Below are 22,500 nucleotides of genomic sequence, written 5' to 3'. Positions count from 1 at the left end.
GTGAGTGCTTCGATTGCGCTGTGTGCGCCCGCTCTTACCTTCGGGGAGGGGGAGGGGTTCTGGTGTTTATTTTCTCGGCATCGTCGCCCTCACAGGCCTTGGTAGTATCACCATTTGCGCATCGGAAAAGTCAATCGAGGGAGGCTGCGGACATTCTTCGGTCCCTCCCTGGTATCCTTCACCCTCTTTCACATCTCTGTGCCGTTTCTGTTATGGTCCGCGCCACACTTTCTTCGGGCCTGTTTCACCAAGCGCAACTCGCTGGCTTCACATTACCATTGGTGTCGGAGGAGTCGCGCTGTTACTCTCTCCCTCTTTTGCTATTCTTGTTCGGCGCACAGTCCAGGTCACCGACACGCCCTTAAGGCGGGTACGAGTAGAACGCTGATATTCCGCACTATGGGTGCGTGGCTGACAAGTCTGAAGCAGACACTTGGTCTGCTGCCAGCAGACCGCAAAATTCGTGTCTTGATGCTTGGCCTGGACAATGCGGGAAAGACTTCAATTCTCTATCGGCTACATCTTGGTGATGTGGTTACCACCGTCCCCACTGTGGGAGTCAACTTAGAAACTCTTCAGTACAAGAATATCTCCTTCGAAGTGTGGGACCTTGGCGGCCAAACGGGTGTGCGACCGTACTGGCGTTGCTACTTCAGCGACACAGACGCCGTCATCTACGTGGTGGACAGCACTGACAGGGATCGCATGGGCGTCGCCAAGCACGAACTGTACGCTCTCCTAGACGAGGACGAACTCAGAAAGAGTCTCTTGCTCATATTCGCCAACAAACAAGATTTGCCGGACGCCGCCAGTGAGGTAGAGATCGCCGAACAACTTGGTGTGTCGTCCATTATGAACCGTACGTGGACGATTGTTAAAAGCAGTTCAAAAACAGGTGATGGCCTGGTGGAGGGCATGGACTGGCTCGTGGAGCGGCTTCGCGAGCAAGGGATCGGCGCTTAGTGACCGCCTTGCCAACCCTCTCCCAGCTTCTCCGACTTCTCTAACTCCTGGCGACTTGCTCGTGTTACGGATGGCTAGAGAACGTGCAAGGGGGAGAGATGTAGGAATGCGACCATTAACGATATTTGATGCTTGGCCTGTCTGTCTATTTGTTATGCCGGCGCTCGCCATTGGAAGGGGGTGGGGTTGATGATGTGGGAGGCGTTCACATCACACATGCGGGAAATGGGGGTTTGATTCTCGCCGCGTGAGCTTCCTTCTCACTGCATCGTATAGCCACACTTCAATCCCGGTTCTCTTGGTTGCGTGTACGTGGAGGCATGTATGTTTGCGACGATGTTTTCCTCTCATTTCATGGTTGCGTGGTGAGTCTCATTCGGCGTCTTCTTTCCAGCTGTATATCTGTGCGGCCCCGCGGATGTGCATGCCCGGCTGAGGTGTGCGTGTTTGTGCGTGCCGCTTTCTGTCTTTCTCCCTCATTGACCGTGTGCCATTAGCTCCTTGATCGCACGCCGTCTACGCGCGCGCTGTTTCTCGGGCGCCTACGCTTCCCTCCAGCCCTACCGAACACGCTGAATGGAGACAACGATAGGCGCGACAGACGTGTCAAAGACGATTTAGGCAGTGAATGCACTCCGCTCTCTTTGTGTCCATCAAGGCCGCCGAAACGCAGTTCCTAGGCGCCTCCCTCGGTGCCCACCTTAACCTGTGATGCCGCCAGTGCACTTGTACATCCGGGAAGGTGCCCGGGCTTGTGACGGTACACTGACTTCTAGCACAGCGAGGCGCAGTCCGTACAGTCGCTCTTTGTTTCACCCCTACCCTGTACAATGCGTAGGCACCACCACCGGGTACTGCCTTTTGGGAAGCCCACAGCCATTCCCAGCTGATGCAAGCAGGCGCACTTGAGCTCTTGACAGCTCACCGCTCCTCTACTCATTTCCGTTACTCTCTTCACGCGTCCTGCTTCGTGGTGGCCTTCTGTTGCTCCCGGCACTCCGTGCCCCTCACACCCGCTCTCACGTCTGCACGCCACTCCAACGCTCAACCGATGCGCTGACAACCAGAAGTGGTTTTGCGTGCAGCTTCATGCCAGCGAAAGTATGGACTTCTACGCTTTGCAAGACACGCTCTTGCGCAATGCCAAGAGCGGGGGCAGCTCTGACACCGTCGACGTCGAGTCGAGGTACGTCTTGATGGAGAAAATCGGCTCTGGCTCTTATGGCGATGTCTGGAGCGCGACGCGGCGCACAGGGACGAAGGACATCTACGCGGTGAAGCGCATCGACAAGCGTCAGGCGGGCACCAAGGGACTGCGGAGCGTCATGGGGGAAGTGGAGACGATGAGCCTTCTTTCTCATCCCAATATCGTCAAGCTCGAGGAGACGTATCAAGACGAAGCGTGCCTATCAATTGTGATGGAGTACCTTCCTGGTGGTTCCCTTCAGCACCGCATAGACCGGCAAAACGTGTCTGAGCTGGAGACGCGGCGCTTCATCACGCAGCTGTTGATGGCTGTGGAGTACATTCATGAAAAGGGTATCGTCCACCGCGATTTGAAGCCGAGCAACTGCCTACTATCTCAAAACGACCTCGTCGTAAAGATATCAGACTTCGGGCTCTCCGTGTTTGCCGGCAATAAGCAATGCTTGACGACGTGCTGTGGCACGCTGCACTTCATGGCACCCGAGATTCTGCTAGAGAAGAACTACGGCAAGCCGGTGGACATGTGGGCCATGGGCGTCATGGCACACGTGATGTTTTTAGGTCGTTACCCATTTCAGGCCCGTACAGAGGCGGCGCTGACGAAGGACATCTGCCGCGGGTATCGTCCGCGGGAGGAGGGTGGTGGTGGGCTGCGATGCCCACCACTGCTACAAGACTTTATCAGTCAACTTCTCCTTTACGACCCACTCCGTCGAATGAGCGCCAAAGACGCTCTCAAGCACCCATGGATCAAGGAAGGCTTAGACGCCAACCGGCGGACGTCCCTCTACCCGTCACAGGCACCCTCGGCGACAGCGATGAAACCATCTGCGCGGTGGCGAGCAGCGGCGCTTGCAGTCATGGGCGTGCAGCGGCTTCTCTACCTGCAGAAAATTCAGCGGCTAGTGCGGCTCGGTTATGACGGCTTTCCGATTTTGCGTGACTACCGTTACCTCGTAACCGGCAAGTATGTACCTGCGAGCACCTCTGTAGAGTGTAGTCACATGTTCCACGCTCGACCGATGGCGCTGCTCGAGTTGATCTCCATGATAGATACGTGCCCGTTCCTGAAACATGTAGATCTTAGCTGGAATAACATTCACAGCTTATCTGTAATCCAGGCGCTGCTCAAGGTGGTGACACGACACCCTTCGCTGCAATCTATTGACCTGTCTCACAATCCCATCCCGGCCGTGGCAGGGCGTTCCATCGTGCGGCTGATCCGCAACCCGCTTTCACAGGTGACATGCATCAACGTCGGCGACACCGGAATCAGTGCCGACACCATTGGGCAGATAAACTCCTTTTTAAAGGAGAAGCTGACCCCTGCCGCGCTGTCGTACAGCGTCTCCACCGGAGACATGCAAAGCCGACTCACCCAGGGTAGTGGCGATGACACGCTGATGACGTCATCGTCCACTACGGTGAGCTCCTTGCAGCAAAAGCGTAGCATTTGTAGTGGGCCACCCAAGCAGCCCGCGAAGAAAGAATCGCGCGGCGTGCGGCTGCCCCCGATTTCACGTCCACCAGTGGCTAGGCGCCATGGGAAGATGCCTTAGATCATGCGAGAGTAGAACGTGCGAGGACGAGGGGGGCAAACGCTTTCGCATACGGGCATGCCAAATATTTCTGCCTTCCTCTTATGCTTGTCCACTTCTCTTAAGGTATGTCGCTCTTCTTTTCCCTCCTCTCGCTCCCCAACACGTGTCGTCATGCACAGTGTGACAGAGTGGCTCCCTTGATTTGTTGCTCCTGCCTATGTGTTTATATGGACGCATCTCGATGCCTCTTCTCTGCGCCTCCTGTTCCGATGTCCGATGAAGCGCGTCGGTTTCCATACGCGTTACGACATTGTCTGCACACTCCGTTGTACTTTCCCGTTTCCTTGTCCTCTTTGAGGGAATGGTGCGCAGCGCCGCGGGTCTCTTTTTGTTCTTCTTAGCGCCTCTTGTATTTTCGGCGCAGAAGCGTGCGTCATCGCTGTTCTGACCCTCTCTCGCTTTCATCTCCCCTCCCTCATTCACCACTGATGTTATCCAGCACGGCGATGACTGTGACGTGACATGCGTGCCCGTTCGTTTTCTACTTCTTTGCACTTGCTTGTCGACCTCCTCTTTCTGTCCGCTTCTCTCTCGGTCTCTCGTGCCCGTCCCTGTTTCGCCTAGCGGCCGCCGCACGGACGCCATGACATCCCCTTCCGTCCTCCTCGTTTTTCTTTTCTGCTTCGTGTGAAACGCGTGCCTCATTTTGGTTTCTTCTTTCCCGTCTACTACTTTTCTGTTTCCCTTGGTAGGACGACGAGCGACGAGACCCCGCCCCTTTCTTGTTTGCACGAGGTCGCAGAAGAGGGGACGTGCGGAGTGCGGGAAAGGGGGAGGGGAGAGCACAGGAGGACAAGACGACTCTCGCCGTCGCGATAATGTAATCATGTACATGACGAGCGAGTAATATTGACTTCATGAGCTGCTGCAGTGTGTTGGCTTTCTTTTTCCCCTCCCTCCTTTTCTTTGCCACTCTGTTCTCTGGTGAAGTTACTCATACACAACAAGTCGTGTTTTATGCGAAACGCTCAAAGTAACTCGTTTCTGCCGCTCCTATCGAGTGAAGAACCACCACAGCGCACATCTGACGATTCCACTGCCTGTGCGCCGCCGCTTGGTTCTCTATGGCAGCACCACGGCACCGTGGCGCTCTTGACGCGGCCAGACCTGTGCTACAGATGCGCACTACTCGACTGCGGATCCCTTTCCGGATTCACTTTCGTGACCTTATCCTACCAAAGAGAGCGCGCCACTAGCGAAATGCCTTCTTCTCTTTGCCTGTCTTGCAGCCTACGCCACTGCATCTCTCGTGCCAAGTCCCAACAGGCTTTATTCCACACATTACGCACTCTTTTTTCCTTTCTTGGCCTCCGCCAACGTTTTGCCTTTGAACGTCACTTATCTTGCCGTTTTCGTCCCTCCCGTCATTTTCCACTGGCGATCGCTGTACGCCCCAACTTCTGCTTCTCCACATCGATACTGGTGGGCCGCGCTATCCGGTATGCGGCGGAGAAGAGGCGAATGCCATATTTGAGTCAGCGTGTGCACGCGCACTAAACATCCGTCGCTGCAAGGTATGAAATGGGCCAGGCGGTAATGGAGGATCAAGGAAACTCGCTGGTGGTGTGGGGGAGCACTGGGAGGCGGCTACAGTTCTCCATGCAGGATTTGAAGCTGCCCGCGAGCCTTCGCGACAATCCGCACTTTCACTTTTACGAGAAGCAGTGGGACGCCGTGGCGAGTTTCTGGTTTAACCGTGTTTTGAAGGAGTCGGCCCTTCAGCACCTTTCGGTGGAGGCCATCATAGAGTTGATTCGTGAAGACATCTCCAAGCGCTGGGAGCGGCGTCGACAAGAGCAGAGCATCTACAAGAAGCGCAAGAGACTGTTGCAGCGTAGTGGCCCAGCAGGAACCCCCTCGGCATCTGTGTTGCTAACAAACGTGACGACACTAGAGGGCTATCACGCAGCTACAGAGATGGAGCAGAAGGATTTGGTAACAGCCTTGGTGGAGCGAGTCGAGGACGTCGCAAAAGACAAGGTAGAATCCTGGCGGGTGCTCATCGACGACGCATCAGAACAACGACCCGCCAAGGCTGCGCGTGTAGAAGGTACCACGGCAACGTCGGGGGAACACTCTGAAGACGACGCTGACGCTGCCGGCGACTTTGACGACCGCGTTGCCGTCGTCTTGAAACTATCCAGTAAGGAAAAGGCCGCTACTACGATCGCCCACCTCCACGGTAGCAGGTTCGACGACCGCCGAGTATTGTGCCGGTTCTGGAGCGAATCGTGATTTCTACGACTTTCTCAGCCTGCCCCTTTTGCGTGCGTGAAGATGTGCAGGGAAGAGTATGGCCCCCATAACCCAAGTGCTTGGCTGCGGGAAAATATGAGTTTGGCGCGCAGGGGGGCTGCCTGGTGCAGTCAGGAGATCATTAACGAAAAGACCGCCTTCTCTCCCGCGTTGTCCATCTCGCCCTTCCAGCTACCGCTTCTTCTTCCTTCCATACTTCCTCCTTGTTGTTAGTCTGAAAGACGGTAGCGGACAACAGAAGTAGGGTTTTGGTCGTTTCAGCGGTTGGTGTGCCACGAATGCATGCCTGCATGCATTCTTCTGCTTACCGTCTCGACACTGCTACACTTCGCGGTGCTTTTAAGCGTGATCTTTGGTCGCCTATGCATGACAGCTCGCCTAGGGGCCAGTTCTACGCTGTTATCCTGGTCATTCTTCGCAGCCACGGCGCTCGCCGCAATCACTGCACAGCCGTCAGGTCCTTCACCGCGCGCCCATTGTTCACTGGGCTCGCCGCATGTCCTCTCATTCTCTCACATTCATCGCCGACCTTCTCTCCTCTTCAAATATTTCCGGTGCCGTTACGGGCGGGCCCCGTGATGTGCCGTTCAAGCCTCTTTGAGTGAGTGCGCGCAGCAGCGAAGGGACTTGCCCATCAGCAGTGCCGCTGCTTCACCAGACTCCTGATCTCCTTGTGTAACCAGCCGTCATCATTGGTGTTTCTCTCTATTGCCACCTCTCCTCTGCCTCTCTTTCAAACCTTCGATGCAGCGGCGGATGCGGCGCTGGACGGCAAGCGCGGCACCGGCGGCGGTCCAGAGGCAGTCGTGCCTCTTGGCGTTGCGCTGCGCCACCACGGGGGTGCAGCACAGCTACAAGCCCGGTTGCTTCGTATTGGCACTGCGCTCCCTCTTCGTGACGCTTACGCCGACGTCTTTGAAGAGGCGGATTGCGATTCGCATGCAAACCGGGATGGAGCGCACCGAGGAACTGGAGAGGCAACTGCAGTGGCTCCAGAAGCACGGGTCGCCGCTGCAAGTGATGGGGCTTCCAAACCACGCGGAACTAGCCGAAGTCCGTGCTCGCTACCGAAGTTTGGTCCTGGAAACCCACCCCGACACGGCAAAGAACACCACAGGTGAGAGCGAGTACGCCATTTTGCAGACGGCGTACAAGATGTCCGTCAATCCAGCTAGCCTCTGGCATCAAAACGGCGCCTCACCGGCGCTGCACCGTCAGCTGCTACAGACATCCAAGAAGAGCTTACGTCGGCTAGATCGCGTGCACGTCTTCGCCACTTTCTCTTACGCCGTAATGCTTGCCATTGGTGTATTCTTCTCCACCGTGGTCGTGAGCAATGGACTTGAGGCAGCGCTGAAGTTCTTCGACCCAGAGTTCTACCACTTCATGGTTCAGCAGGAGAAGGAGGAAGACCGCAAGCGCGCAGCGGGGGAGGTGGTAAACACGGACCCGAAACGACTCGCACCAACGGCCGTACGCCGACTGCTCTTCCCCGGCCAATTCATTCACGAAGGCGATGAGGGTAAGGCACGTCGTGGTGAGTGATTCAGTGTGCGCGAATGAAGTTGCGAGGGATGTCGGGAGACGCGTCATGCTCGCCTCGCGTGCCGTCGCGCCATCTCCGCTTGCTCAACGACTCATAACCCCGCAGGGAGCCCGGCGCGCCTACGCGGACGTTCGGTGATTCCTTGTCGATGATCTCGTACTCAAGCACATCCGCACATTGACGTGGCAGTGACAAACAGTTGAAGAAAGACAAAGCCAATACGAGGTGTCGTGCACGTGGACATGCTCGCGCTTACCGCACCGCAGGGTCTCTCATGCAGGTTTTGTGAGAGACGGAAAGTTGTGTCTTGTTTGACTACGGTGCGCTTGTGTGAGCGCCTGCGGTTTTACGGGGTGAGTGTCACTGCACAGGGACCTCGTCAAGAGTACACCCGTCACCGTACTTCACCTGTGTCTAATGCGATTAGGCTTTCATGCCCTCGCTATCTCTCCCCTCTTCGTCACTACTAACTTTCTCTCATGCGTCGCTCCCTGCTTCGTGCCTTGCCTGTGTTTTTGACTTCCTCTCCGAGATTGGCGGTTGGCACTGCCCAGCGGCTCTACAACATCACACCCCTGGTTCTCCGCCTTTTTCTTCTTGAACATTCGTCAGCAGCCAACTGTGACCTTTTTTTTATCTTGCTTGTCACTCGGGTGGTACGCCAGCACTTTTCCCAAGAGTGACTCACAGGGATCCGCTTCTGGACAAGATAAGAGCACAAGGTGCGTTGCTGACCTTCTGCTAGGGACAACATCCCCTTTCTCACCTTCGCTGAGGCCGCAGCTCCCCGACACATATACGACTGGGGAGCTGAAGTGTAACTCGCACATGTATTTTGTGTCGCCAGTACCGACACGCGCTCATATATTACAGAGAGAAGCAATTACGCGAGGCTCCGTCATGCAAGGGAATCCGCATACGAAGGCTGCTGCCGCGGCATCGGCCGCCTCAGTACCAGCTGGCTCACACGACGCGAGCTGCTCAAATCTTAGTGACTACCTCAACGAGGACAGTGTCGTTGGTGATCTGGAGACGTACGACGTTGGGGAATACCACCTTACTACCTGCCCTATATGCTTGGAGCACTTCACCCTAGACAACCCTGCCATTCTCCTCAAGTGCGAGCATGGGTTTCACCTGCAGTGCTTGGAGTCGTGGCGACAACGGTCTTCGATGTGCCCCATGTGCTTCGCGCCTGTGGTGGGCGACGAAGGGCGTCTGATGAGCAGCTGCGATGTCCGTAGACGCCGTCGCATGCAACTAAAGCCACCTTCAGCACCTCACCACGCACCGGAGCGCAATGCACTCATTACACCCACAGCCGCTCAGCAGACACCGCAGTCTAACTGCGAGGTGGAGCACGCATCTGAGCAGGATGAGGAAATCGAGGTGATTGAGGTGACTTCCCGAAAGGGCAGCGTGCACTGGGTGTGGTCGTGGCTGCGTGAGTGCTGTGCCTTCTAGCGCCTCTCTTATATCCATCACGTCTTCATCAACCGTGGCTTTGTTGTTGCCATGGCACGCGGGATGACAGGAGAAGCGGGTGCACGGTAAAGGAGGCGATCTCCTATGGCATGTCTGTGTAGCTCAGCCGCTGTTTTTTGTTTTCCCCCTTTTCTTTCCTTCTGATTCATGCGTTCCCCCTTTTGATTGACGCCAGGAATGAATATGGATATGGTTGTCGATGTTGTCGCTGCACCCTTCTGTTTTTCGAATATTGAGCATTTTCTCTTTAGTTTGCTGAGCTGAGCAGCAGCGGCTGTCTGCGCGCAAGTGCAGTGCCGCCTATGCATATGCTTGTGTGCGAGATGCTCGATTTCCACGTGTTGCAGGCTCTTGTCAGCGTGCTCGCTGCGCTGTTCACTTTTCTTGTTCCCCCTTTTCGATGATCATCTCTCGCTTTCGTCTGCCCTTTGTTCTCCCTCTTGGTATGTGCATCTCGAACACGCGTGCAATCGGTGAAGGTGTGTGTGTGTGTGGGGGGGCTTTGCAGGATCATCGGCAGCCTCAGTCTCTCTCTGTTGGCATTTTGCTTCACCTCACGGCTACGCCGTTCTTCAGCCTCCGCTCCCCTTGAGACAGACAAGGAGGCATGAGCACCGCTGCTCTAGCAATCTCACCCAAACCCAGGTGGCTGTCACACGCGAATCTGGGCCTGTGCGTGGCTGCTACGAGTCGATCTCTTCATTTTAGTGCTCTCCTTTCCAAAGTGCCACTGCTGTTGTTTTGTCTTATCGCTGTTTGGCTGGTTTGCTTTCTCGTGCTGTCGGCCTCACACCCACGCGGTGTTTCCTTTCTCCGTTGTGGCCGTTTCGGTAGCCCTCACTGTTCTTTGGCGCTTCTCCTTTGCTTTCAAACTGTTTCTGAATTTGCCACGACTCCCTTTGACCACCGAAATGCATGTCTTGTAGCGACAAGGAGTGCACGGCGGCATCGCCGGAGCGATTGCCGGGGTCGTATGCGCCTGCGCTTTGCTGCGCGCACGCACGGATGCCTTGTTCTCCTTCAGGAGGTTCGGTGGACCAACGCTCCAATACGGGCGGCGTGTTGGCACGCGACGGTATTGGATGAAGGCAGTAGCAGGCTCCCCATACCGGTGTCTTTTCCCATTTCAAGGTACGGGGTGCTTAGAGAACACGGCGGATTGGCCGACCGCTTGGAGACCGTGCGCTACAGAGGAAAGCGCAACGACCCGGTGCCGTGCTCATTTGCTATTATGTGCCCATCTTATTCTGCTTCTCTCCTCCTCCTTCTCATTTCTTTTTTTGTGATGCGCAGCGTCTCCCATCCTTTACACGGCATCTAACGAGCAAACATATTCACCGAATAGAATTGACAAGAGTAATCATTGGGTAACCCGCACTGCTCTGAGCAACAGCTTTGCCTCCTCGCTCCCCACCGCCGCACCGTTGCCGCCAAATAGCGAGGGCTTCCCTCTCTCTGTTCAGCCTTTTCGCCACGTTGGTGCTCTCGCTCTGTCCACTTCCCCCACCGCCACACCTCTTCGGCTGCGTTTCTTCCGCTTTTCATCCCAGCAGTGAGTGTTTTCATTTTAAATGTGGACACGTTCTTGACTGTGACGAGGTGGTCTGCCAACTTAGAGGTTGCGGAGTCTCTTTTTTGGTTTTGGGCTGTCTCTTCATCGCAGAATGGCTCACCGTCCCGATGACTCGAAATATGCCCTGTTCTTTACATGCGTACTGAGCCACCTCCCCATGGTCGCCGTTGTGGCCTTTCTTGTGCGACGCGATTTGCGCTTTGAGGGAGTGGTGGGGGCGTACTCCGTTACCGTTTCGTTTATGTACCACACGTGCGAGTGCTTTGAGACGAGCCTTTTCATGTCCGAAGGGCGCTGGCACCGACTCGACAACATTGGCGCAATCGTATCTGTCGGGTGCTCCTGCATCCAACTAGCCTGCTTCGAAAACCGTATCCTTCTGGAGTACTTGCAGTACATCATCCTGTTCATTGTCATTATCTTGCAGGAGGCCGCTCCTTGGGACGTCCGCTACACTATTGTGCCCGTAGCCGTATGCATTGCTGTGCCAATAGTGTCGCATCTCCTGAATCCCCGCCGTCGCCACGGGTTTGTTCTACCGCGCGTCCTCAATGGTCTGGTAGCGCTAGTTCTCGGTGGCATATTTTTTGCCATGGGACTTGATGAATCGAACGACCCCGTCCGGATATACCACGGATTCTTTCACATTTGCATTACGATCACGATTTTCTTTTTCTTTTACGCCCTGCGCCCCTCAGCGGAGCGGAAGCGGAGATCGTTGCACTTGCCAAGCTGCGATGACGCGGTTGGCGTCATGGTGAACCTTTGAAGTGCCCGGTCCGCACCAGCGGCTGGCGGTAATGACCCAGGAAATGCTCGGTGAAACGTTGGGCGTTGTGTCGCGGACTTGAGGGTAGTACCGCTGTCTGAGCACCTTAGTGAATACAGTCGTCTTGATTGGCTTTCAACAAGCAGATAAGGCTCCTAGAGGTGACACACATAGGCACACACGCCAACACGCAAAAGAAAACAATGTATCATGATGCGGAAGTTTCCCTTGGAGAGAAAGGCCACCCCTGCTCTCCCATGACTAGCTACTGTTGGCTTTCCTTGCCACACTACCGTATACGCCGCCGTCCTTCCCCTCCTTCCCCATGTACCATTCCCCGCACCGTCTCCTCCTGGCCATGCAGTAAAGCAAACCAAGGAAACGTAGGTTGTGTTCAAGGTGGCAAGTACGCGATATGGCAGTGTGCGCATCGGCATTGGCGAAGGCGCTACCGTCAGCTCGACTCCCATACACGGAACAGGCGATGCCGCGATAGTTTGAAATCAAACTTCTTTCCTTCCCCCATCTCTTTCTCTCTCTGCTCGTCCCCTTTCCCGTGCTGGAATTTCTTTGTCTCAAACAGCGCGCAGTTTTGCTGCCAATGATGCTTTTTGTTTCCCGCTGCATGGACACAGTCGCACAAGGACAGCCACACAGCCATATACACGCCCATCGACACTCATCTCTATCCTTTGCGCCGAACTTCCTTTCTTTTCTTCCTTTCTGTTTTCCCCTGCTTCCATCTTGGGCGCGCGTGCGATGCGGGTGGGCGAGAGTCCAGCGATTCTCTTCATCACGACGGTGCTCAGCCACGTAGCGTTGCTTCCCACGCTGCACTTTTTTTACAGACGCAAATACATATTTGAGTTGTGCTGCGCGAGCTTCGGTTTCCTCGCATCCTTCATGTACCACACAACGGAGAGCTTCGGTACGTCCATCTTCCTTACTGAGGTAGAGTGGCACCGCCTCGACAACGTCGGCGTCATCTCGATAATGGGGATCTGGTACGTCTATCTGTGCTGCTTTCAGAACCCCTACGTGGACATGAGCTGCAAGTGTTTTTGCATCTTTTTTACCCTTGTCGTGCAGCAGAAAAACCCGTGGGACGTGCGGTTCACCATCTCACCAATTCTGTTCTTCACTCTATTTCCCGTCGTGAAGCACTGCCTCGTCGAGCAGCGCCTCCCCCCGTTTAGTGCCCGGCATCTGGGCTGCGGTGTCTTTCTTTTCTTTTTTGCTATTATCTTTTTCTTCCTCGGGCTTAACAAGCGCGCGGACAGGTACCGTATGTACCACGGCGCATGGCATTTTTTTGGAGGCCTCTCCTCCTTCTTCTTGTGGGAAATGGTCAAGACTCCTGGATGCACAGGCAGCTACGGCATCCAGCGTCGCGACTGCCCCCTGCGTGGGGACACCATGGTGTAGCATGATGTAGTACACCCCTTTTCTCTTACCTTTTTTTTGCATCTCCTTGCTTGTGCGATCGAAACCACTGTGCCACTGACTCGGCGTTTGTGCTTCGGTGGGGACATATTGTGGTCTTAACCAGAGAAGAGCGTAATAAAACCACTGTACTCTCTTTGAATGCTGTGATACTCTCCGTTTTTCTTTTTTCTATATTCTACTCGAGCAGTGGCTGCTGCGGCTGGTGCCCTCACGTATGGCCTCGTACCTACATGAGCACTCTTGTGCACTTGATCTGTATCCCTAGTACTGAACCTTTTCTTTGCAACCCTATCGGCTCCGTTTGTAAGCCATCCATCTTAGAAGCACTGGCTGTCCAGTAAAAGCGGAAGAGAGATGGAGACCGCACGCTCCATTCCAGGCGCAACAGGATATCAGCTTCCCGATGCAAACACGCCCACCGGTATGTGTACTCGTCTTCCTCGCTTTTCCCTCGCTCCGCTTCACCGACGGCGCGAGCATCTCCCCCGTTCACACTTTGCTCACCGCCAGCTTTCTCTGCTACCCGATGCGCTGGTCTGCCTTCACTCAAAACACATCACTAACCAGCTGGAAGTCCGGCCGCCACAGTGCGTCCGCCGCGATAGCGAACGTAAAACGCCGAATAAAACATACAAAAAAAAAAGCTATAAAAAAAGAGAATATTCTCCTGCTCTTTTCCTACTGCAATAGGGGCAATGCCGGCACGAAGTCATATCTGTTTCCTGCTTTGCGTGTTCGCCATCGCCGCCTCGGCACTGGCGGTGAGGGCTTCGCTTCTCATCGAAGTTCCTCCTGAGCAAACGTTTTTGCTGCAGCGCCGTCACATGGGGTCGAGAGACGAGGATGCACTTCGTGCTATTACTCGCGGCCTGCCGTCGTCCTCGACTCCAAATGCGTCGCTCGACCACTTGAAGTCACTCTCGTCCAAGGAGCTGAACAAGATGATAAGAGATCGTGACAGTGAATGCCACGGCTGCGTCGAGCGCCGTGATTTGGTGCAGCGTGCGTATGAGGTACAACAGCTTCCGACCATGGACGAGCGCGTCGCATGGCAGCTAACCGTGTCCGACCGAAGGCTCATCACAATGCCGACACGTCTGGAAAATCTCGCATTTGTCACGGGCGCCCTCTCCAACACCAACTGCAACATCTTCAACAAGACCATCTATTGCAACGTACGCGAAATATGATCCCGAAGCAGAACGAAGCCATTTCTCATCTTCCTTCTCTAAACCAGAGGTTACCCTGAGGCCTGCAACACAGATTCGATTCATACTCGTGCACGACACTGTGCCTTTGTCCACCGTCCATAACCTCTGCTGTCTACGGGCCCTTCATGTCTGCCTTGTGTTTCCGCGACTTTTCCTCGACACCCGTATCACTTGTCGCTCTACGTCTGCCATGCTTCCTGGTCTTTTGTTTCTCTTGTCAGCATGCGTGCGTGCTGGTTTCTTCTGTACTACTTGTCGGATGCTGCTGCCGAGCTATGCAGCATTTTTTTTTCCTGGGCTTTGCTCTTTCTTTACCCGATTCCCCGCCCCTCACCGCCTCTCTGCAGCCGGGCTGGAGCTTTCATTTCTACCCCTCATCGTTGGCTCTGTTCCACCTGTGCTTGTGGTCTGTGAGCGTTGCTGCAGAGACGGTGGATGACCTCAAAAAGAAACGCGAAGATGATCTGCCTTCAGTAGCACTAGTACTACCTCTTTGTGCAATTCGCCCAGCTCGTGGTGAATCATGGATGTGCTCTATCGGTTTTGGTCCTAGTAGGAAGGAACCTGGCCGGTCGCATGCTACTCGTTGCTTGCTTTCGAACCGCTCTTTCCGCAATTGCCCATTCACAAACGGCAGCTTCTCATAGCAGAAGGTCAAGTGATAGTCACCTCTACCGAGCGCCAGTGGGCTTGCCGAGGACGACCATTCCTTTTCCTGGTGGCTCGCCCTCTTTAGTGGTACCGTCAGCATTTCCTGTTCTTTTACTGCCCTCTGACTTGACTCGTCTATCTCCGTTGCTCCGCGTATCGCCCTCGGCGTACCACTCTACTTCACCCACTGTACAGCAATTCATAACCAATCCGTCCTTCTTTTACTGTGCCCGTCCCACCTGTGTTCCCTTGTACACCACGTAAGGGCCCCACCTCCCTTCTCGCTTTGCCTCCCGCGCACTTTTGTGCTCCCGCCATCCCTTCTGCAGCGGATCTGCGGTACACAACCGCGCCCGTCTCTTTGTGCGTTTCTTCTTTCCGGCGTTCACGGAAGCCATGGATCGTGCAGCAACCTCCGACGCGCGTGCGCGCAGCAGCCTCTCCAAGGCGCAGGAGCACTTGAAGAACAATGACGTAAAGGAAGCTATCGACGCCCTCTCGTCGCATTTGCGCTTTAACCAAGTTACTCCTATCGGGTTTGAGTGTCTCGAGCTGCTGGCCGACCTCTGCCTTACCCAGGAGAAGCTGGAACCGGTTAAACTGATCGAGGTGCTCCGCCGCTGCCGCAGCGGTCTCCGCGGTTCGCAGCACGTGGAGGAGAGCGTGCAGCGCATCGTTGACTCCGTCATGATCCGCATCCGACAGATGTGCGCAAAAGCAAAGGAGCGCACAGAGGCGATGCAGATCAATGCCACGGAAGGCGACCGGATGCTCGCTGCCTTGAACGGCATCTCTCTCGCCGCGCTCGCCGAGAAGCGCCACATCATCCCCTGCCACGCCGCCCTGCGCCGCCTCATTCGCCACTTCTGTGGCAACAACACTATCGGTTTTGCCAAAAAACTGACGTTTATTTACAACAAGACAGTCCGCCAGTTCCTATCCATGTGCAAGGAGTTCAACGCGCCTGCGTGTGTGCTGGACATCTCCAGTGCTGTGTCACGCGCTGTGTCGCACATGGCGCTGGACCACCTGCACGACCACGACGATGCAGCGTCGCGAAACGCTGTACAGGAGTTGCTGAAGGAGCGTGCTGCCTTCTTGGCGTCCACGTCGGCGGTTACCGAGACAGTGGAGACGCTGTGCTGCCTGCTCAATGACATCTGCAGCCTGCGCCAATACGGTGGCGCCTTCGACGTTCTGTCGTGCTTGAAGCGCGTGTGCGACAAGGTGCAGCGCAACGAGGAGTTTGTCGATGTGGTGTCGGGGGCCTACGAAACAATGAGCGATATCTTCTGGACGTGCTCCGTGTACAACTACCATGCCTACTGCCTTTCAGTTGCCGCGTCGATGAAGCGACAAGAGAAGCGCGGCCCACTCGCCGCTCGCGCCGTCCTTGCTTCACTGTGTGTAGCCGATGGCGACATGGAACTGGACCCGTTTGGCCGCTACCGTGAGAAGAATGCCCGCATCGACGAGCTGTTTGAGTCGCCGATCACGACCAAAACGAGCCTCATCGCCAACCTCAAGACCAAGGGTGTGTACACGCTGGCCTCCCCGGAAATCGTAAAGATCGCGGCCAACCTCGAAGACCCCGACTTCTCCGACTTCACGGGACTACACAAGAGCGTGACGGCGCTGACGGCAGCCAACAGCGACCTCGCCCGCTACGGGAACGAGCTCCACAAGATGATCCTGCGCTACCAGCTGGAGGTTCTCTCCGGTACCTGCAACTACGTCGAGGTGCTCTCTCTCGCGGCGTACAACGGCAACCTGACGGCAGCGGAGTACGTTAACAACATTGAGCCCGTCATCCTCGGCGATGAGTCCGTCTCTGTCGACATTGACACGCGCACAAACACACTGTCGTTTCGCGACTCGTCGAAGGCCAAGATGTTGAGCTACTTTAACAAGATCGTTGCAAACGTGGACACTGTCCCCGCGTCCTCGCTAGCGACGACATCTGGCCGCTACTCGGACTTCACCCACGTTGCCGCGTCCTCGTCGAAGAGGCAGGTGATGCCGTCGGCAGCGGATCTCGACGCGGCACGTGCGCGTAGCACCAGCATCTACGCGCTGCAAAAGGCCTGCATGAACTCCAAGGCGGAGCGCATCGAGGAGGCAAAGAAAAGCGAGGATAAGAAGCGGGAGCGGGCCGTGGCGGAGCGCCGCGAGCAAGAGGAGGCAAAGAAGGAGGAGACGCAAAAGGCTTACATCCGCAAGCTGTACGCCGAGTATAACGAACGCCAGCGGCAGGAGCGGGGAAAGGAGGTGCTCCGCAAGCTGCGCATCAAGTACCCCGGCTTCAAGGTCGACGAGTCTATTGTTTACCGCAGCGCCGCAGGGTTCGAGGATGAGCTCACCCGCCTGCTCGCGGCCTTCAAGCGCCGCGGCGTCGACAACGACCGCAAGGAGATCCTCCAGGCAAACCTGTACGAGCGTGCTCTCCGCGCGCTGGAGATTCCGAAGCGCAAGGAGTACGAGGCGCAGAACGCAGAGCGAACCCGCGCCGAGCGTGCCGCCGCCCGTGAGAACTACCTTGCTGAGCACCGCCGCGAGTACGACCGCCGTCAGAACGAGAAGGCGGTCCTTTCCAAGTTCCTTCACGATGCCGACGAGTTTGAGCGAACGTGGCGCAAGCGTGCCAACATCGATAAACCCTCGAAGCGCGACGAGCAGCAGCGTCTCCTCGAGGAGGAAATGCGCCGTCTCGGGGGCGAATGAAGCACACGCTGGGCAGCAGGAAGGCCAAAAGGAGGAAAAAGAGCGGGCCGTCGTTAGATTGTGTGACAGAGTCGGTCTTGCAGCGACTACGGCAAAGGACTACCGATCTCCGTTCTCACACACTTCTCACCACCGTCGTGCCGCTTCTTTTTTTTCCTTCGACCACTTCTCAGGGTAGTGCTGGCTACTCACATTCTTTCGAATCCTTTCGGATCCGGATCGATCTTGCCTGTTTGGCGCCCGCGTGCGCACTCTCCCTGCTGCGGATACGGGTGGTAGCCGGGCGTAGCTGGCACAGATTGGTCGTCTGTTCGTGAAGGCGTTAGTTGTTTGGCGGTGTTGAATGCTTGTATGCCTCAAGGTCGCTCTCTGTTATTCAAGCTGGCATGCTGCTGGTCGCGAATGCATGGCTCTGAATACGTGTCTGATGCTCTCTTTTTTTGTAAGTAAGCCTTTCTCCGACGTTTGGTGATGCCACGGCTGATCCATTGTTTTCCTTGTTCTATGTGCATCGGTGTATCGCTGCCTTCGTCCGTGTGGCTGCGTGGAGCAGCCATCAATTATCTCTCTCCTTCGCAACTCACACTACCGTTGTCCCTGTGGTTGTCGCTGTTTTTTTCTTTCCTCTCTGGTGAAGTCCGCCCTAGGAGACATAAGGGACTAACTGACCCCCTAACCTTGACAAGATGACTGAAACCTAATGAAAAGCAAACAATGCTAAAGATCTCGCATAGAGTGCGAGAGAAGGGAGTGAGACAGGCCCCCGAGACTCATCCGCGGCACGTGATATAGTAGAAGTCTACGCAGTTGATTGAATTCGCTGGGACGTTCTTTACTGACGAGCGATCGCCTGAGTAGGCACCCCACGCTGACACCACTGTTCACTGAGCGTAGCCACATAGCACACGCCGAAACGTGTCGATGCTGGAGCGATCTACTCTATCAGGCACAGCACCGCTTTAAGACCACTCTCTCTCAGCACCTTGGAGGGGCGCTACAACGGCCACAGGACCCACGCTGCTGTGCGCCCATTAGCTTCTCCCTGACATTGAAAAGAGTCATTGGCTGTGCAGCTACCGGGAAAAACAAGAACAAAAAACCGTTTTTTTTTCTTTCTAGTTTCACTAGCTTTCGTCCTCCCTCACTCTCCATTTTCTTTACAGAGTGCATCTACACACACTTGAACCGATCCAGGTGGGCTGACTCACCTCAAGACTAACGCCATCTTACAGACTTTGACTTGCTGAGGAAGACCGGCAAAGCAGCTGAAACAGATCCGCAAAGCAACTCGCCCCCATGCGTCGGAGTAATTCACTGCCCCACGTCGCCATGCCTGCCACTGCGAAGCTGAACCTGCCGGTGGCCGCAGTTCCGCCCAGAGCAAGGGTGTATACAAAAAACAGATCATAGGTGAAACCACGGCAAAAACCCTTCTGAGAAATTTAGGAGGTGAACATGTGATGCACCCAGTTAGGCCTTCCCTTCCCTGCTACAATGACAAAGCAAAAACCATGGAGTCGACAACGTGCTGACTCAGAGACTCAGCTCCGCCGCTCCAAGCAAAACGGTCCTGCTACCGCGAGCCCTGCTGTCACGGCATCACTGACGCCCTAACAGATGCCAAGGCGCTGCACTTCGACGCAGGCATCACTACGCATGTACGCGCTGATCCGCGTGTGCTCATGCAGCTGGAGGAACCGACTAACTGCAAGGCACACGGTGCTTGTCGCTACGAAACGCTAACTCACATGCCGACGATAAGCACCTATTCACACCGATCGCTCCAGAAAGGCCACACACCAGCTCCTCTGTCAGCCTACAGGATTGAACAAGCTGATAATATGAGACTTGCAAAGGGGGTCCATTAACATGGAAGAGCTCGCGAGAGTCGATCACATCCTAGGCCACTCTCTTTTGGCACATCTGCAACAGAGGCGCTCTCTCGATTCAATCTCCGCAAGCACCTCACTCACCTAGCGTGATGTGCGTGCTCGCAGCTTCGGGGTCTTTCCCCACTCTCGGGAGACGCCTATACTGCAAGAGATCGAATCGCGACAGAGTGATGCTCACAACATGGATGGCCTCAAGAAGCGTCGTGCACTCGACTCCCTCGCGTCGACAAACTGCTGACAGCTGAAGGGCATTTGCACCGCGTTTAGACGCGCCACAACGCTCAGAGATCTGCGCTGCATCTACTGCAGTCTCGTCCTGCGACGCCGCTTCGAAGGACGTGACGTCGGTGCGTGTGTAGTGCCGGCAAGAAGTAGCAGAGAGGTCCGTTAACATGGCGCTCTCAACGGGACCCTTCGCTACTTTCCTCCGCGCCTCCACTCACGTGGCCACTTAATCGGGGAAAGCTGTTCCGCCTGCTCACACACCGAACGTCTCACCCAAGCTATCCGAATGTGGTATGACTGGAAAGATCCATTGTCCACAAGGAACAGAGGAGCCGGCCACTTATATCCTTGCTCGTCTTTCGAAAGCTTGACGGCGCTCTTCTCTCCCACGATCTGCGCTCCACCTGCTCTGTGTCCCGCGCTACAATCCCGTGAAGGATTTGGGCTTGAGTCTCATCTGCCCCACTCCTGCGAGCTGGGCTGCCCGCTTGTGCTTACCATAAAGCCGCCGAGAAGATGTGCATCCTCACTTCTTTTCCTCTTTTTGCTGCAGACGTATCGTTTTCACTGTTTGCCTTCCGCTTTGCCTAGACTTACTCGACTCACCGCGCTATGGTTTGCTTGGCAGGGAGTCCGTTTGGATTGCCCACAGAGACATCCGCGCACGTGGACCGCCTCCTCTTGTCTTTTTCGCCCTCCGGCATGTATCCTCATTTCTTGCCCTCTGGCTTGCATTTATTCTTTCTGTTGCTTCCGCTTCTCTTTCTTTACATCGCATGCGTGCTGCCCGAGCTTGGCCTTCTATGAGCGCGCGCACACAGGCGCACGTGACCGTGTTCTGATGCATTTTATTTTTGTCTTGCGAACAAACGCCAGACAACGGCTGAGGGGAATGCGCATTCACGTGCCATAAGGCTGCTTGACCGCATCTCTTCAACGCCTATCGCAGCCCTGCAACTTCCCCTCTGCTCTGCTCGCCCTTTGCAGCTTTCCCTTTGTTCCCTCGCACGCCTTTTGCTCCTTTGACTTTGGCGAGTGGCACGTGGGCTGTCACCGTCTACACAACAGCCGCAACTGCCGCAACTGGGGAGCGCCTCAGTGGGGTGTTGCGTATTCTCATGCAAGCATCGACCGGCCATGCCGCCACTGCAGTTCGTGTGCTTCAGAAGCGAGTGGCGCCACCGCAGAAGCCGTTTCCATTTCAGGTGCACCACAAGCCAATTATGGACTCCATCGCAGCAAAAGTAGACGCACACGCTGCGCTTCACGTGCCGCTCGTGATCTGTCTTTCTGGCTGCCTGTAGTCCACCGGGCGATTACCCACGGCCACCGCAGAGCAGGTTGCAAGGAGACGCCTGTGCTGCTCGCCACATCGTGGCCTTACCAGCAGCGCTGCAGTGGCCTTGCCCTTCCCGCATACTCGGTGAGAGTTGAATGATGCCAGCGGAGGCCTGCCTCCGTCTTGGCTTGAAGGGGTGGCGTGACTAGGGAGTTGCAAGCACCAGCTGCACCTCTCTTTCACTCCTAAGGTCACCATCGACTCTTTGAACTGTAGCCTGCTCCATGAAGAAGAGCCCTCTGTGCACACCAGACTGCGATGAATTGCCCCGACCGCTACTTTGAGCACACAAGGCTGCACTTGTGTTGCACAGCTCAGAATCCTCTTTGGAGGCACGCTGACCTCGGCCGACGCTGAACAGCGACGGGCGTTGCGTGTGTGCGCCGCGGCTGCGAAGCAGAGAGTGTAGAGTTTGGGTGCCGCTGGGCTCGGGCCGGCGATTGGAAAGTTGTACGCGTGGTGTGTAGCGTTGCTGTCGTGAAGACTCCTAGATGTAAAGACACAGTTGAGGAAACAGAGATTCACTGGGATGCTGTTCTCTACCCGGCGTGCGGGGCGGGGAGGGTGAGGGTGAGGGTGAGGGTTTTTCTCTCCACTGATTCCTTGCACAGCGACACCCTCTCCAACAGGACGGGGGCGTGACGGTGTACTGGTGTACTGGTTAGGGTTAGGGTTAGGGTTAGGGTAGGGTTAGGGTTAGGGTTAGGGTTAGGGTTAGGGTTAGGGTTAGGGTTAGGGTTAGGGTTAGGGTTAGGGTTAGGGTTAGGGTTAGGGTTTTTTTCTCCACTGATTCCTTGCACAGCGACACCCTCTCCAACAGGACGGGGGCGTGACGGTGTACTGGTGTACTGGTGTACTGGTGTACTGGTGTACTGGTGTACTGGTTAGGGTTAGGGTTAGGGTTAGGGTTAGGGTTAGGGTTAGGGTTAGGGTTAGGGTTAGGGTTAGGGTTAGGGTTAGGGTTAGGGTTAGGGTTAGGGTTAGGGTTAGGGTTAGGGTTAGGGTTAGGGTTAGGGTTAGGGTTAGGGTAGGGTTAGGGTTAGGGTTAGGGTTAGGGTTAGGGTTTTTTTCTCCACTGATTCCTTGCACAGCGACACCCTCTCCAACAGGACGGGGGCGTGACGGTGTACTGGTGTACTGGTGTACTGGTGTACTGGTGTACTGGTGTACTGGTGTACTGGTGTACTGGTGTACTGGTGTACTGGTGTACTGGTGTACTGGTGTACTGGTGTACTGGTGTACTGGTGTACTGGTGTACTGGTGTACTGGTGTACTGGTGTACTGGTGTACTGGTGTACTGGTGTACTGGTGTACTGGTGTACTGGTGTACTGGTGTACTGGTGTACTGGTGTACTGGTGTACTGGTGTACTGGTTAGGGTTAGGGTTAGGGTTAGGGTTAGGGTTAGGGTTAGGGTTAGGGTTAGGGTTAGGGTTTTTTTCTCCACTGATTCCTTGCACAGCGACACCCTCTCCAACAGGACGGGGGCGTGACGGTGTACTGGTGTACTGGTGTACTGGTGTACTGGTGTACTGGTGTACTGGTGTACTGGTGTACTGGTGTACTGGTGTACTGGTTAGGGTTAGGGTTAGGGTTAGGGTTAGGGTTAGGGTTAGG

At 55.5% G+C, this 22,500-nt stretch overlaps 8 protein-coding genes across 8 annotated transcripts; all 8 read left to right on the top strand.

Annotated features, from left to right (window-relative positions):
• Positions 1–399: 399 nt before the first annotated feature.
• On the top strand, positions 400–963 carry ARL-1 (ADP-ribosylation factor-like protein 1; the record flags this gene model as incomplete). Its single annotated transcript, XM_001464626.1, has 1 exon — positions 400–963. The coding sequence occupies one exon, from the start codon at positions 400–402 to the stop codon at positions 961–963; it is 564 nt and encodes a 187-aa protein (XP_001464663.1).
• Positions 964–2,066: 1,103 nt separating this feature from the next.
• Positions 2,067–3,728, top strand: LINJ_17_0070 (putative mitogen-activated protein kinase kinase 3; the record flags this gene model as incomplete). Its single annotated transcript, XM_001464625.1, has 1 exon — positions 2,067–3,728. The coding sequence occupies one exon, from the start codon at positions 2,067–2,069 to the stop codon at positions 3,726–3,728; it is 1,662 nt and encodes a 553-aa protein (XP_001464662.1).
• Positions 3,729–5,291: 1,563 nt separating this feature from the next.
• LINJ_17_0060 (conserved hypothetical protein) lies at positions 5,292–6,005 on the top strand (the record flags this gene model as incomplete). Its single annotated transcript, XM_001464624.1, has 1 exon — positions 5,292–6,005. The coding sequence occupies one exon, from the start codon at positions 5,292–5,294 to the stop codon at positions 6,003–6,005; it is 714 nt and encodes a 237-aa protein (XP_001464661.1).
• A 777-nt stretch (positions 6,006–6,782) lies between these two features.
• LINJ_17_0050 (conserved hypothetical protein) lies at positions 6,783–7,571 on the top strand (the record flags this gene model as incomplete). Its single annotated transcript, XM_001464623.1, has 1 exon — positions 6,783–7,571. One exon carries the CDS (start codon positions 6,783–6,785, stop codon positions 7,569–7,571), a length of 789 nt encoding a protein of 262 aa, XP_001464660.1.
• An 829-nt stretch (positions 7,572–8,400) lies between these two features.
• Positions 8,401–9,036, top strand: LINJ_17_0040 (conserved hypothetical protein; the record flags this gene model as incomplete). The annotated part of the gene is made up of 1 exon (XM_001464622.1): positions 8,401–9,036. One exon carries the CDS (start codon positions 8,401–8,403, stop codon positions 9,034–9,036), a length of 636 nt encoding a protein of 211 aa, XP_001464659.1.
• Positions 9,037–10,721: 1,685 nt separating this feature from the next.
• On the top strand, positions 10,722–11,399 carry LINJ_17_0030 (conserved hypothetical protein; the record flags this gene model as incomplete). The annotated part of the gene is made up of 1 exon (XM_001464621.1): positions 10,722–11,399. The coding sequence occupies one exon, from the start codon at positions 10,722–10,724 to the stop codon at positions 11,397–11,399; it is 678 nt and encodes a 225-aa protein (XP_001464658.1).
• A 759-nt stretch (positions 11,400–12,158) lies between these two features.
• Positions 12,159–12,824, top strand: LINJ_17_0020 (conserved hypothetical protein; the record flags this gene model as incomplete). The annotated part of the gene is made up of 1 exon (XM_001464620.1): positions 12,159–12,824. The coding sequence occupies one exon, from the start codon at positions 12,159–12,161 to the stop codon at positions 12,822–12,824; it is 666 nt and encodes a 221-aa protein (XP_001464657.1).
• A 2,279-nt stretch (positions 12,825–15,103) lies between these two features.
• LINJ_17_0010 (conserved hypothetical protein) lies at positions 15,104–17,428 on the top strand (the record flags this gene model as incomplete). The annotated part of the gene is made up of 1 exon (XM_001464619.1): positions 15,104–17,428. The coding sequence occupies one exon, from the start codon at positions 15,104–15,106 to the stop codon at positions 17,426–17,428; it is 2,325 nt and encodes a 774-aa protein (XP_001464656.1).
• Between the last annotated feature and the right edge of the window lie 5,072 nt (positions 17,429–22,500).

Source organism: Leishmania infantum, chromosome 17 (assembly GCF_000002875.2).
Source record: "Leishmania infantum JPCM5 genome chromosome 17".
Lineage (NCBI taxonomy): Eukaryota > Euglenozoa > Kinetoplastea > Trypanosomatida > Trypanosomatidae > Leishmania > Leishmania infantum.
This window is presented reverse-complemented; position numbering and strand designations above follow the sequence as displayed.